This window comes from Bactrocera tryoni, unplaced genomic scaffold, assembly GCF_016617805.1.
Source record: "Bactrocera tryoni isolate S06 unplaced genomic scaffold, CSIRO_BtryS06_freeze2 scaffold_11, whole genome shotgun sequence".
NCBI lineage: Eukaryota > Metazoa > Arthropoda > Insecta > Diptera > Tephritidae > Bactrocera > Bactrocera tryoni.
Window position 1 is genome coordinate 89,463 of NW_024395824.1, and position 16,577 is coordinate 106,039.

Sequence of the window (16,577 nt, forward strand, 5' to 3'; positions counted from 1 at the left end):
TATCTTCCATTTCTTTGCCCATTGTAAGACTTTATTTACAGCTTTTTGGAGATTAGTCGTGTTCACTCCTACCAACAGCAAGCAGAAAAAGTTCAAATTATTATATTTTTTTATTATTTTTTCAATATTAATTTAAATAGATGTTTTTATAAGACGGTAACAAAAAAAAGAATTTAACGGAATTATGTCGTTTGAAGTGAGTACATATTTACCAATCAAAATGGCACATCAAGTGCTAATTGAGCCCGATAGGGCTGCACTCCTACCTACCTACATATTTACCAATTTACCAATTTATAGATTTTTATACTTGACTGGATTTGATTGTTTGTTTGAAATTAAAATTATTATTGTTTTAAATTCGCAGATTTGGATTTGTAATTTTGAATAAAGCCACCAAAACGTAATTGGAAAATATTTGCAATCACCTTTTTGATAATTTGTACTACAAATAAAGTCAATAGCGGAAAGAAATGAAAACTAGCTTATCCGTTGAGGATCTTAATGATGGCGGATGAGAAGCGGTACGCGAGAAATAGTGTAGAACCGATCGCTGTTAATGTCGCAAACGAACTGAGAAAAACTAGTTGTTATTCCCGTTGCATGGTTGCGGTGAAGGTTGCATGTCAGTGGTGTGAGTTTGAGTCGATGTACATCCTGGTCCCCGGTGGCTATGGTGGTTCGCGGCGCTGCTACTGGTGTAGCCTTCGAGCGCGGAACATTAACGGGCGAACGTACTGTGGGCGAAGGGGCAGTTTTCATCTCGGCATCAATTTTTATCTGTTACAAGATGTTATTTTAATTAAGATATACATATATATATTCATATGGGCATTGGTGCCACGAAATGTGGCACGAGTGAGTCGGATCGACTCCCTTTTCTTGGTGTTTGTTGTTACTTATTGATGTTGGAGCATTTTATCATTATTTATTTTTTGTTTCTTTGTTTATTAATTACGGTTACGTTATTTTCGGTTTTATCGGCGGTTGGCAAAAAGCATAGCTTAACGAGTGGCCTGGTTAGTGTTCCCGTTTGGGTACGGAGATCGATTACGCGAATATGATCGTCCGAGCTGTAGTAGAGTTTCTCTATGCTGCCAAGACGCCATTCAGTAGGGAGGAGACAATCGTCATTGATTAAGACACAATCTCCAAGCTTAGGCGCATTTTCTGGTGCCTTCCATCGGTACCTTCTGTGGAGGACCTTTAAATAATCATCTTCCCATCGGCGACTGAAATCATGATGGAGAATTTTGATTCTTTCCCAACGGTTTAATAAGGAGAGCGACTCCACGCCTGGCTCAGGTGTGGCCAGGATGGGCGCTCCTTTAAAAAAAAATGCACTGGCGTGAGGGCAGTAAAGTCTGAGGGATCTTGCGAGAGTGCATATGAGGAGCGCTTGGAAAGATAAACTGCCAATTGATACCTTGGGGAGCGCATTTTTGGACAATGTCAGGTGAGACTTGTTTTATGAAGTCCACAAACTGTCTTTCGGTAGCTCTTTGAGCTCCGATAAATGTCTTGCCATTATTGCTAATGATTTTTGATGAAAAACCTCGCCGTCCGACGATAAGAGCAAATGCCGCGAGAAAAGCCTCCGTCGTCAGATTCGTACATATTGTACTGTACTGCTTTTGTCGTGAAACAGACGAAAATAGCCACATAGCCTTTCATGAGGGTAGGAGACTTTAGCATGGGCGCCTTTATCATAAAAGGCCGAGCAAAATCTACACCTGTAGTGGTGAAAGGCAGAGCAAAATTGCAGCGTTTAGGTGGAAGTGCTGCCATAATCTGAGATCGCATTTTCTGCTTATGCATAGTGCAGATTTTGCACATGAAAATGCACTTCTTTATTTGGGGCTTCAGTTGGGATATGTACAGCCCTTGGCGGACCATATGCTGCATGAGGCGATGTTCGGCGTGGAGCATTAGTATGTGGATATATCTAATAAATAAAGTGGCAAACGGACACCTCTCTGGTATGATTATAGGGTGGCGTTTATTATACGTTAGGCTTGAATTAGTAAGCCGACCATTCGCACGAAGTAGACCCTTCGTGTCTATAAATGGGTTTAGAACTCAGAATGAGCTCTTTTTATCAATAGGCTTCGATTCTCTTAGTAATGCTATATCGCGGCTGAAGTAGCGCGGGTTATGTTATAAATGCTTGAAGAGAAAGACTACACTGTCAGAGTTCTATTTTTCAACTGTTTTATTAAAATCAAACTTATGTCTCCTTAAGCTACATATTATTCTATACCTATTATTGTTTACATTAAAAAATGCTGACTCGTGACATTCCGTCACGTTCAGCTCCATGCCTCTGTGGCATGGTTGGTTTCAACTTGCAACTATTAGGGCAGTCATACATAACTCCCCCGTCGTTGATTTTAGGATTCTCCTGAATCCTCGTATTTAAAATTTTAATTTTAACATTACTTCTTTTGATCGATATGATTAGCCATATAACTGCTATTATTATAATGACTATTAAAATAGTATTTACTCCGTATGAAATCTTTTTATGATATTTTAGCCGAAAGCTATGATTTGCGATCAATTAAAGCTAATAAAAGCAATTGCCGATAATTCCCCACAGTAGAGTAGAGCTGTCACAAATGCAACAATATCAAGAAGCAAGTTCAGGCATCCACCTCATGGTGCCCGCATGTGACACAGAAACATTTTATGGAGGTTTTGAAGAATGGCCGTCCTGGCATAATAGTAAAACAGTTCGCTCTTAATGACAACAATTTCAATTTGGCTTGGGAAGCTCTAAAAGAAAGATACGAAAATGAAAGAATACTGGTCGACAAACAAGTAACGACACTAATGAACTTGCCAAAAATGAAGAAAGAAACAAGTGTAGAATTCATCAAACTAGAATCCACTGTTTCAAATTGTTTGTCGGTTCTATCGACAATAAATATCCCCACAGACATCTGGGACCCAATTCTGGTAAATTGGTACTTCTATGGGAGCAATCGCTCTTATCACGAAAAAAGTGCCCAACGTGGCAACAAATGAAAGATTTTCTCACCACCCAATATGAAATTGCGGAAAGGGTAGAAGAAAAAATAATCAAAATTAAGAACATGAAACATGACCAAAATAGAAACTTAAATAGACCCCAAGTTAGTAACAAATACAATTCAAACAAAAACTTTTACAAAACGCAATCGTTCACATCTGAACAAAGAAAACATACGTCATGCGAACTATGTAAAAGAGGGCATAAACTTATATCTTACGAGAAGTTTAAAAACTTAAAAGTTAACGAACGAAATAATTTTGTCAGGTCAAAAAGACTTTGCACAAATTGCCTGTCACAAGCGCACACATATAAAAATTGCAAAAGCAAATTCAATTGCATCTATTGTCACAAAAGACATCATTCAATGTTGCATATAACAAATTATTCCATCTTACCCCAAAGAAGCGCTTATACAAAAAGAACCACGGGTTCAACTTCAAAAGTAAAAACAGAAAACCAAAATACTAAAAATTGCCAAGAAACGCCATGCTGCTCAAAGGCACAAAAGTTTCGATTTCTACACAGCGAAACTCAAAGTAGACCAATTTCAGAATTTCAGAGATAAGAAAACTCCCTCCCCTATCAAATAAAACTATAAAGAATCAGTATTGTGAAGCCTCTTCTAGAGCCACAACGACTCGATCAAATAATGGCCGGTACGTCGTACGACTACCACTAGAGCCACAAGTTTCCAATATCCCATATATTGGTAGAAAAAACCAAACTCAGAATTCAGTTTAACAATATTAAAAACTCAAATATATGCTACTTTTCGACCCCGCAGGATGGCTTCCGCCAACAACGAAAAAAAAATATTCCCTGAATAAATCTTTAAGCGGCGGCAGGCTACTACTTGCCAAATAAATGCACAGCTGCTAAAATATTACATATAATAAAATGGTCGAAAAAGTCGGAAATTCGACGCCTATCATAAACTAGTGCCTAATAATTTTCAAATAATAAAAAAAATAATTTTAATTATACTCAAAATTAAGGTTAAGGGTACACTATATGCCCAATGCGTTACTGTGACGCACCTAGACTTACCAAAAGCAAAGGTAGCTCTTATCGCACCTACATAAGCGCTCCTCATAAGGGTAGTTAGTGGAAATCTCTTGTAAAATTTTAACATTCCACTTCAAAAGAAGTAGATGGAAATTACCACAATGAAATTCGAAATGAAGCCGTTCGCAATTCACGGCCACTCTTTCGCAAGATGCCTCTCATCTAAAAGCCCTAACCTCAGGGTAAGTTTTCAAAGGAGCACCCATTCTGGCCATACCTGAGCCAGGCGTGGAGTAGTTGTCCTTAATAAGCCGATCAAAAATTCAAAAAAAAAAAATTGCAACAATTACTAATAACACAGAAAAGGCAAATAATAAATAATCCGTATAATAAACCGATAAGTCGTCACTAAATTCAAATAAACACACAAAATAAAGTTGCTTATCTCGAGCACCCACACGTATATTAAAATTCATATCAAACGAAAGCCGTTTTCTACACAAAAGTGTAAATATGGATCAATTAGGACTCCAACACCAAATATGCGACGGTCGCCATGCTACATCACTAGCAGTATGTCGACGGATGTACATGCAATCGCATATACATACATACATATAATACTAGGCAAAGCATTCGCCTAGGGGCTCCAGGATGTTTAAATGAGTTAAGCCTCCCCCCATTCTACCCGGGAAAAATTGGCGCACCTTGGAAGAACTCACAATACACCACATCCGATGGCACCACACACTTACATCACCACACAAAGCCAACACAACTCACCACACCTGTACCCATTTAACAAAAAGGATGGACATCGGGATGGGAGACACATTTCGTTCTAAGCATTTCGACCATTAACTTTCGCCAGATACACATTCGCGGACACACTGCGCCCCGTCGTCGTCACCCGGTCGCTACCGCATCGATACATAAATTGGATCGCTGTCTGATCGCCGTTGATCTTGTCATCGATTTATATAGTAACATACGAGTAGATAAGTCATCTTTTCCTTTTGAATATTCCTTGTGAACCACGAATAATTTCGATTGAAAATTAAATGTGTCTTAAACTTGATTCTCATGTACATTTTCTTGTTTATCCGAGGTACTTAGTGCGACAGTGGGTGAATTATTAAAACATAACTATACATTTATCTAAGTTCTTTGATTTCATTTAAATTTTCAATATGGCTTAATATCATTTTTTCAAAATTTTCTTTCACTTCATATGTTTTATTCAATACTGGTACAGGATATATGTATGTATTTGTCAAAAAATTCTTTTCTTTAATTTTCATACGATTTATTTTTTATTTCGATTTTACAATTACTGAAATTTATTATATTATTCTTTGAAGTGTAAATTTTCGTTTATCGCAGTTTTGGATCATTTCATTGTTATTGGCATTTTTAATTAGCAGAGTATCATCAGACAACTCTTGCATATAAGTTTTATTATTATATTTAAATATACAATTATCATTAAAAATACAATTTTCACTTAATTTTAATTTTCTTAACAATATATTAGTAATTGTATTGTTAATGTTTAGATTCTAATGTTATTATTTTCTCATCTCTTTGATCAATTTCTAAATTATTCATGTGATAGACTCATTTTTGTAAGTCAAAACTCCTACTTTTGCAACTTTTAGCCTATAAAAATCTATAGTCGATTTCGTCTTTTGTTAATATTTCTGGGTGTGTAAGGTTATATTTTGCTGCTGCTATATTTTTTTGTATTTCTTTAATTTTTTCCTCCAAATACCTTAATTTGTTTAACTGATCACTAAAGAAAACATGTTTCATTATTTCGCTGTTCTCTGTTTGTACTTGGTTCAATGAGTTCGATACTTGCTTCCTGTCATTTTCTAATGTACTCTTTAATTTATAGAGACTATTATTAAAATGGCTGTTTATCAAAATTTGTTTATTTAAATTGATTATCTCATTGTGACTATTTTCTTCTACTACCCTTAGATGTTCCTCTATATCTTGCCTGTCTTCATCGTCCATTATACCAAATAACCATTTGTTAGTTGTGTTTTTTAAAATGATTGGATATGTTCTTGCATTATTAGGTGTACATTTTATGGTTGAGTGATAGCGATTATTATAGTTACCTGTAACGATCTGTATCCTCATTTCTGTTGAGAGGCTTGGATCCTCAATTCCTGTTAGTTTTTCTAACAAGGTTGAGTGCAGCCTCTCAATGTCTGCATTACCTGTATGGGTTTTTGTTTGGTTTTGTTAAGTGTACTTTGACTCCCTCTGTATTTAAGAACTGAATCAACTGTTCGGCCCTGAATTCGTTGTCCATGATGATCTTCTTTGGTTTTCCAAATTTTGTGAAATGTTCAATTATGATTGACTTCTTTGCTCTTCAATTTCTGTCAGTTATATTGTATGCTGCTACAAATTTTGCTAGTTTATCAATCACTGTGACAAATGACTGCTTTTTAAAATGAAAAATGTCCACATGTATTATTTCATATGTCAAGTAAATATGGGGGCCATTCGAGCAAGTTCACATTTTGAGCCTTAATCCACTCTTTTACCACCCTAGCTGTATGAATAGGAGCGTTATCATGCTGGTAAGTCCATTTGATAATGTGAAAAATATTGGAATAATGTTCCTCAGTCTGTATGATGGATTTGTAGGTTTCCGCGTTCATTTTGAAAGGAACAAATTGAAAGTCGCAAGTGCCAAAGACTGATACCGACCCCCACACCATTATGCCTCCCTCACAGCTATGGCGACGGCTCAGGAAATGCTCTTCCTTTCGAAGATCGTTATAATAATAGTTGTATCCATCAGGGCCGTCTAAATTAAATTTTTTTTCGTCGGAAAAAACCACCTTCTGCCATTTGCTCGTCCAGCTCATGTGCTTGCGCAAGTTAATTTATTTACTCGTTAGGAATAAAATAAATAGGGGAAGGTGGGGGCTGCAACTAACTGTCATCGGCTCGTCTCATACTAAGCTCAGTTTCTATATAGCACTCGAGCTGTGAACACGTGTTATAACCTCTCTGCGACAACAAAAATAAATTCGACACTCCGAAAGTTTTTTTTCAACTCTGTGTACAGTTGATTTTTTTCACATTTTCCAATAAATTCATCCATGTAAATATGTTTATAATATTAGTTGAGCCTTTAGCCTTCGACACACAAAAGAAATTTTGCACGAATTTACATTGTGTTCATTATCCACCGCCATTTTGCAAATATGAGCGTTTGGGGTGTGTCGGGACATTTGACATGCTAACTTCATATATTTGACGTGTATAAATGATTTTTGTGCAGAATTTCAACAACACAATAGTTTTTCAACATTTCCTGATAGTTTCGTGCTCCGAAAAATTTTTTTTAGTCATTGTGCCGCGGTACTATCCCAAACAAGAGAAAATTGTTGATTTCGACAACATTTTGGAGGTGATCAAGTCAGTGAAAATACATCACAATAGCGTTCGACAATCTGCGACGGCACACAAAATTCCGAGGACCAACCTGATGCGTTATATTGCAGCATTTGATGGTGCGAGCATCGACGTTATTACTGCCAATGCCGATGTAATGAAGAATTTGCTGGCTGAAAGCACGACGATGGGCACAAAAACAGTGAGTTCTGCTGGTTTCCTTCTTTTTCTTTCATCGAATAATAAATAATTTTTTTTAATTTTTTTCAACATCGAACAAAAGAAGGCGCTGATAAGCTACATTCTCCAGGCCAGCGACATCAACTATGGAATTAGTTTGATGGAGCTTCGTAAGCTCGCGTATGAATTTGCTCGGAAAGTTGGCGCGTCGTATCCGGATCCATGGAACGACAATCAACAGGCGAGTAAGGATTGGCAGTTGGCGTTCATGAAACGCCACAAAAATTTGTCACTGCGAACACCAGAGCAAGTAAGCCAGAGCTGTGCGAAGCGATTCAACAAAGAGAATGTCGATGCATTCTTTGCCAACCTTTCAACCGTTCTCGGTAAGACGCCGTTTGAACCTCACCGAATATGGAACATGGATGAAACCGGGTGCCCGACCGTGCCAAACAGACCTGTCAAAACCATCGCGCGCAAAGGACAAAAGCAGGTCGGCTCAGCAACATCTGCCGAAAAAGGCACCAATGTGTCTTTGGCTTTGGCCGTCAGCGCTAGTGGCCAGTCTGTACCGCCATTCTTTCTCTTTCCCCGAGTCAACATGAAAGAGATTTTTATGACTCATGCGAGTCATGGCGCTGTTGGTGTTGCGAACGGTTCTGGTTACATGAACTCTGACGTATTCCCTCAATTCATGCGTCATTTCATCAAGCACACCGGTGCTAATGCCGATTCGCCAACCATGCGTTGCTGCTGGACAAACAATGGGTTCGCATTATCGATCGAGGCGATAGATCGGCGTTGATCATGGCATCACGTTGCTGTCTTTTTCCGCCGAAACCGCACGCACAAAATGCAGCCGCTAGATGTTGCGGTATTTGTAACCATTTAAAGGCATGATGACCGTGAAGCATGATGCATGGAAAAAGTCCAACATTGGTGTCACTTTCAATCTGCATCATGTGCCGCTCCTTGTCGATCAGTGCCTCGATGTTATGTTAACGCCGAAAACCATCAAATCCGGCTTCCGAACAACTGGCATCTACCCGTTCAACTCGCAAATTTTCACTGAAGTTGACTTTATCGCTTCGGAACTGAGCGGCGAAAATTTGTTCGGTGACGAAGAGAAAGACGCCGACAATCAACGTCGAGTTCTTGCCTCTGGTGATGCCATTGTGACTGCTGCGAATGAGGAGGTGTCATCGTCGGAGGCATCGACAAGTGCCCCAGCTTCAACAAGTGGTGCTGCATCATCGTCGTTGTCTCTTGTTTCGGCTCCCCAGCTCCGTGATGCATTGAAATCGGTTGGCCCGTTGAAATTGGACACACCTGCGCCGAAATCAAAACGTGGCCGCAAGACAATGGAGTCAACGATTTTGACATCGCCTGAGGTTGTCGCAGATCTGCGTGACAAGGCCGAAAAAAAGCGGCAAAAATTGACGAAGGCAGCCGATGAACCAGCAGCCAAGAAGCAAAAAGGCCGTGGCAAATCGAAGACGTCACGGAAGAGAAGCCCGTCTCCGACCGAAACCGACATCGAAGAGGACTTCGATTTTTGCACGATTTGCAAGAAAAAGATGCCGAAGCACGAGAATCGTCAAAACACGGCCCATTGCATCGTTTGTGATCGAGGGGTTCACTTGAAATGTGCCGGACCGAACCCGAACACTTACACCTGCATCCACTGCGAGTCGGAATAATTTTCTTCGCCAATTCCTATTTTTCTTATTATTTATGAATCTCTCTTTCATTTCCATTGATAAATAAACGTTTTTCATCGATAACAATCATGTTTTAATCGATTTACAATATATAATCGCAAAATCAGGTTTTTTGCGCCAATGGCTATAACTTTTTAATTTTTGTGGAATTTTATCAAACCAATGTTATCAAAAGGAAGGTTACGACTCGCACTACAAATCCATGCTTTGGAATTTTCACAAAAAATAACTTTTATGTGACTTTTTAACCGAAATCAAAACGTGGCCCAACATTCCCCACCAATGAGATTGGTTCTGACTGGATCCTTTGTTTGTGTAATATTTCACCGTATACACATGTACTTCAATATTGAATATATTACACTTAAACTGTACAAGTGTTACAAGTGGTAACTTGTTACTCGGCAGTCGATAATGATAAAGTGACCTCGAGGCTATTGTTTCAGTTGCTTATATAGGCTATGCTTATCGCTGCTCATACTATTGAGATGCTGGTTGTTTACTAGTAAATAACTATTTGGGTTGTTATTGTTTGTTGTACTGATAGCGCCCTTCTATTATTCTAAGATAAAGTTGTTTTGATGATTTTTCTTTAATGTTTACTGAAACATAAGGTTGTGGTTAAAGGTTCATGTACTAACTCTCCCCTCTCTTATGAAAAATATATCTCCTGATCTATACTTGAGTATTGCGTAGATGAGTCATTCCTACATGTTCTATGGTAGCGTTTCTCAGATATACAGTTTTTTGATAAATTATATATAGTTTGAATATTACAAATATACTTAATCCTAGGACTACAAGTACTCCTATAGTTATGAACATATTCTTGATTTGGTATTCTTTAAATGGTATTAAAAATTTATTTAATTTTTTAATGTTGTCAAATTGATATTCCAATATTTCAAGAATGTGAATTCTTTCGTTTCCATTATCTATAATATAATCTTTAGTTTCTTGTTCATGGTTCTGGAATACTTCTGAGTCAATAATAATTGTTTCATTAAATTGGATTAAATTCAATCCTGCAATTGATTTTTCGTTTAAAATGTGTTTTCCTTGTAATACGACATTACTTTGTCCTAAATCTATAATAGGTGCGTTATTTTCTTGGATGACATTACAATGGGCTTCGTAACCTTCGATCATTGGTATTGTACAATTGTCATTAGGTTTCTGTTTGCAAATATATTTACTTAAATTATTTTTACATTTAGATGTTAATATTATTTTATCTTCACATTTACTTACGATTTTATTCATATCCAAAATGCCTTGAACTTCAGTTTGGGGACTATATGTTATTATAATTTGGGTTTTATACTTGTTGACAATTTCTTCTTTTATGAAGAAATGTTCTAACAGCTCCCTTTCTGCGAAATGTATTGTATATGGCATTTCTAAATTGTATTATTTATCATTGCTTTCGTCGATTTTTGGAGAGTTTTCAATCCGGCTTAAAAAATCTGCTACTACATTATTTTTTTCCTTCTGATATTCCATTTCATAATTAAACTCTTGCAGTTTCAACAGCCACCTTTGGTGACGTTGTGAAAACTCCCTACCTTTATATTTATTATTTAAAAACACTATCGGGCTATGATCAGTTATAATTTTAAATTTTGTGCCGTATATGGATCTCTTGAATTTATTTTATAGCCTTTTTTTAATATTTAATCATAGAATATGCAATTTTTGAGTAGTCCATAATGAACTTTCTATAATAACCAGTATTTCCCAAGAATCTTTTTAATTGCTTTTCAGTTCTAGGTATTTTCAAATTTTGTATTGCTGCTATCTTGTCCTGATTTGGCTTAATCCCTTCTTTTGTATGCCCGAAAAATTTTGTTTCTCTCTTTAGAAAACTGCATTTACGACTTGAATTTTTAAATAATGTTCCTTTAACTTTGAAAAAATTTTCTCTAATGAGTTTAAATGTTCCTCTAATGACGTTGAAAAGATTAATACGTCGTCCAAATATACGACACATATCTTATTTATGTATTCTCTTAATATGTCATTCATTAGTCGTTGAAAGGTAGCCGGAGCATTTTTTAGTCCGAAGGGCATTCTTACATATTCGTATAATTCCACCGGAGATACAAAAGCTGTCTTTTCAATATCCTTTTTATTCATTAAAATTTGATGGTAACCTTTGGCTAGATCAAGGCTGCTGAAGTACTGCGCCTTTCCCAATTTGTCTAAGATTCCATCAATGTTTGGCAAAGGATATTTATCATCGACAGTTATTTGATTTTGTCTACGGTAATCGATTACTAACCGAAATTTTGTATTTCCCACGCTATCACATTTTTTTAGTACTATGATAATAGGTGAATTATATTTACTCCTCCTTTTATACCTTGTTTTTCTAGCTCCTTAATTTGCATTATGGTAACCTATATATTTTTTAATTGACCACAAACCAGGTGGTTATTATTTATTTTAACACCATTTTTAAGCTCAATTTCTTCGTTTTCAATATCGATTATATTGAAATTATTAAATATAAAATCGTTTCCTAGTAGAAGATTGTACGGTTTTTTAAAGCCTATTTTGAACCATCGCATCCTAGCATTGTGAGGGTATTTAAATTCTAACGGACATGGTGTCTTAACTCTTTCGTTAGACGCTCTTATTTCACCATTCAGTGTACTAATTATTGTTTTATTTTTTTCTAGAACCGGTAACTTATAATGTTGGAAGCTTGATTTTTTCATAATACTAATAGTAGAGTCTGGGTCTACCAATGCACACCATTTTTTATTAAACAAAGTAAGTGAAATTAATATTTTATTTTAATTTTCCGAGGCAAATTGGTAAAAAATTCCTCGTTGTTATTCGTTTCCTCTGTCCTGCTCACAGCTTCAACATCCATGGGTGTTGGGCCATTTTCTGTGGATTATTTGGGTGATAATTATTTTGTCCTGAAAAGTTGGTATTTCTTTGGGAGTATCGTCCCGAATTATTTTGTGCATAAAAACCAGCATTGTTTTGATCGCCAATATTTTGTCTCCTAAAGTTGTTTATTCTTTGATTATTTTGATTTTGGTTACTATCAAAATTTCTTGCCTTCTGAGCAAGTTTGAATTTCTGTTTCTTGCTAAAAATATAGGAATTTCCATCGTCCAGCCCTATGAAATTGTGGATCGTATTTGTCATGTCTGCCCATTTCCTTATATTCCGTATCATATACATAGGCGAAAGTCCCTGCTGCGAGTTGCTTTACCCTTTGTATAAGCATTCCTGAAAATATTTCTTTCATAGTGTCACCATTTTCACTTAGTGCACTATATTCTGTTATATTATCTATTATTTCGTTTATTCTTCATAATTCCGCTATGCTGTGTACCCTAAGTTCCGAAATTTCTTTTGTGATCGTCATTTGATCTTTTGTGGGTCTGTAATGCTGTCTTAGCTTATCTTTACAACTAACCCAATCTTGAGGTGCGATTGTTTGCAAAAAGTTTTTTTGCTGAACCACCGATTTTTAAATCATAGATCACCCTAAAAAATATTTCTTCCTGTCCTACATAGTCTCTCCGTACTTTGTCAATTGCCTCAATGAAGGATGGCAATTTTTTTACATTCCCTCCGAAGGAAGCTAAATATTGTAAATCTTTTTCTATTCTTTGCCTAATTGACAATTGGTTATTGGCTGCATTTTGCGCAGTTATTTGAGTTAAAAATGCTAAGCATCGAGTTAGTAATTCTATTTGTTCTGCCATTATACTTGGTGTGTTTTTAAATTTAATTTAATACAGATTAAGTTTAATTATTATTATTACTTTTTTTTTTCAAACAACTTTTTTACAACTTATAAAATAATTGCTTTTCGCAAAATGCTTCTGTATAATTGTATATTCTGAAGTTAATTAGTTTAAGCGAGTATAGGTGTATATATTTTTTAAATTTTAATACTTTAATATCTAGAGTGTAAAATGTATATTTATTATTTATTTATTATTATTTTTTTTTGTATAACTGAAGTTTTGTTGTGGTTCGCTTCGACTGCACCAGTTATGGTTGTTATGCTGTGAGCCAATTATGTTATCCAAACTAAATGTTATTACAAAGAATAACTAGCTGTATGAACTCTGTTTTACGACTCCTTTATTAAAATCAAACTTAAGTCTACTTAAGCTACATATTATTCTATATATGTATGTTATTGTTCACATTAAAAAATGCTGACTCGTGACATTCAGTCACGTTCAGCTTCTGATCCATGCCTCTGTGGCATGGTTGGTTTTAACTTACAGCTATTAGGGTGGTCATTCATAACTCGCGCTCTCATACATTACCTGAATCAACTGCGTTTTTTAGCACCTAAAACATTAGGGGTATTCTCTTGCTCTTGCAAGACCCGGTGCACGGTGCAAGAATTGCAGATTTACAACGGCACAACAACAAACACACGCAGAAAAATATTTGCAAGGGCAGTAAAATATGTCAGACCAAAGCCTATGTATATTTGCGTGCAATGTCACGCAAAAATATAATTGCAACCCTGTTGTAGTTGCCATTTTACATAAAGACATATTACGTCGTTAAATTGTTGAGGAAGATAAGTTTTAAATGGATTTTATTATTTCTATTTAAATTTTAAAGATTTGTTACAGTTTTTTTTCTTAAAAATGTATGCAGAAGGTGCGCCAATTCACAATAGCCATGCTTAATAGTCATTCACAACAAATTGACCGAATTAGCCATTCATATATAACTAGATTCTGCAATGGGTGCTCTCGTGCTCTTGTATATTTCGGTATAGTATTTTTGCAATCTGCAATCTTGCAAGAGCAAGAAAATACCCCTATTGATTTCATGAATAAAGCACCATAAAGTCCTGACTTGGCATCGAACGAGTTATTTGCACTCCCGTACGAATAAATAACGTAAGTAAGAGTAAGAGGTCAACGTTTTGCGACACCTGAAGAGACGGTTGATGCATTGCATCGAACGAGTTGTTTGCACTCCCGTACGAATAAATAACGTAAGTAAGAGTAAGAGGTCAATGTTTTGCGACACCTGAAGGGACGGTTGATGCATTGCATTTTTGGAGATACCTGAATCAAAATGTCAAAAGTGCTTCGGCAATTAGTTCAAACGTATATGAAAGTATAAAGATCTTAATTGAGAATATTTTGAAAAACAATAAAGCAATTTTCGATATTAAATATTTGTTTAGGAGATAAGAGAACAAATCTCGAAACATAAAAGGAAACATACGTAGTAATACATTGTGTTCGAAGTGAAGAGAAAAGGAAATTTGCTTTACAAGCCATGTAGAGAAGTCGTTTCAAAATATTTATGAAAAGTGTTGTTTCAAGGAGGTTTTCTTCCAAGAAAATAATATAATTCTAAAGCACCGATTCATACTACAGAGCAAGTAAATATGATAGAATTACTAACGAAAATAAAAAGGCTTTCGAGACACAGAGACTACTGTTCAGCAAACCCTATTCTTGAAATAGATCTGGCATTCCACAGACTGTGAGAAATAAAAGACTTTTCGGGATGCGCGACTTCACTAAAAGACTAACCAGTGGCATGTGCCGAAAATTACTTTCGAAAAGAATGTATTCGATAAAAGAAATGCGCGCGATCACGATTGCGGTGTTAAATAAATCTAAATCTTAAGTAAAAGTCGTAAACTAGTTGTAACGTAAGGATGTATTTACAAAAAAGGGTAAGTATAATTCATTTTGTTAAATTAAGTAAAAGATTAAGGTGAGGATGTTAAATGGTATTATTAGGGAAAGCATTTGATATAAAATAAACTTTATAACCGTCCTTGGCAGGATCTTTATCCTTCAATGTCGATAGGCAGCAGGGTGGGGATATAGGACGCTTAATCGTGTCCGTCCTGGTTCCCACATCTGCCACTCGTACCTTGCGTCTGCCCATTCTGTGGTTGCGTCGACTCGTCCTGGTACCCACTGTTGCGGTGGTACGTTGACTTCGTGAACGAGGACTAGATCGCCGGGCTGCAGATTGTGTTTTGGATTCAGCCTTTTGCTGCGCTGCTGAGGGCTCATTAGGTTCTTTTTGGACTACTGCTGCCAAAATTGTTGCTTGAGATAGAAAGCAAGTCGCCATCTCTCGCAGTAACAAATTGGACCCATTGGCACATGTGGTGGTTGCAGTGCTCACAGAGAGCAACGGGTATGCTGGAGTTAATGCTTCACCGTCGTTGAGGTCCTGGCTCAACGGTGCTAGGGGACGCGAATTCAAAATGACCTTCAATTCGGCCAGTAGTGTTAAGACCTCTTCCGTTGCGAGTAGAGCGTTGCCCACTTCGCAAGCGACCAGATGCTTAGGGGACTTTTTCTCCGCCTCTCATAGTCGTCCGAAAAACGGCGCCCAGGGTGCTATAAAGCCGAAGCTGAATCCTTATTCGGCGGCGATTTCGGTGGCAAATTCCAGCAGTGTGTACAGTTTCTTACTCAAGAAAAAATTATCCAAAAACCCCAATTAGCCCGGTCTATTTTGCAAGAGTAACGAAGATTGGACGGACAACTGATTAGAAGACCTAGTAGTGTACACTTTCCAGGCTGTAACGACCATGAAGGTAGTAGTGCGGTAAACTTGCTGTCTATCCGTGCTGTGACTAAAGGTGATTTTTAGGGGATGCATAAAGTTCTGCTACGTGCTACACTAAAGGAGATAGGGTAGTTTTCATACCGAAAAGCCTTATAGAAGCTTGTCCAAAACGCGGTACGCATACACGAAAGCCAGATAAGTAGCCAAAGAGTGAGATTCATGTAAGATCAATTCTGCAGTAATATGGTGGACAAACGTTACGGAATTCCACCCAGCGAAAGCCAAGGGAAAGGGTTCAGAAACTCGCTGCGTTGTGCATAATGGGAGCTTTTAGAACAACTCCAACGGCGGCTCTTGAACTTGTGCTAAACTTGCCACCTATAAACCTCTTCACTGAAAACTGCGCATCAAAATGGCGGTTCAGCAATCACCGTCTACATGATCCCACTCCTTAAATAGGAAAGAAGATTCAAAGTAAAAATATAAAAAGATGGTTTGTGTGAAAGTATGTTAGCTACGGCGCAACACTCTAAACATTTATACGAATGGGTCGAAAATAAAGGTTGGAGTTGGTGCGGGGATATGCTGTCCAGAGTTAGGCATTAGGCAGCCTTTTGACCCTTAAATGCATGATTTTTCCTTTTTAAATACCATAAATTGTAACAGATAGAAAA

General features: G+C 36.9%; 1 protein-coding gene across 1 annotated transcript; it reads left to right on the forward strand.

Annotated features, from left to right (window-relative positions):
• The first annotated feature begins 7,494 nt into the window (after positions 1-7,494).
• Positions 7,495-10,973, forward strand: LOC120779517. The gene is made up of 3 exons (XM_040111847.1): positions 7,495-7,661; positions 8,623-8,992; positions 10,885-10,973. Exons 1-3 carry the CDS (start codon positions 7,554-7,556, stop codon positions 10,971-10,973), a joined length of 567 nt encoding a protein of 188 aa, XP_039967781.1. The 5' UTR covers positions 7,495-7,553.
• Positions 10,974-16,577: the final 5,604 nt, after the last annotated feature.

Bases quoted from the DNA above. Each gene is read 5' to 3' on its own strand.
- LOC120779517 (XM_040111847.1), top strand. From the start codon at position 7,554: ATGCGTTATATTGCAGCATTTGATGGTGCGAGCATCGACGTTATTACT. The intron at 7,662-8,622 runs GTGAGTTCTGCT...CTTGTCGATCAG, and splicing joins CGACGATGGGCACAAAAACA to TGCCTCGATGTTATGTTAAC. The intron at 8,993-10,884 runs GCAAGACAATGG...AAACTCTTGCAG, and splicing joins GCCGAAATCAAAACGTGGCC to TTTCAACAGCCACCTTTGGT.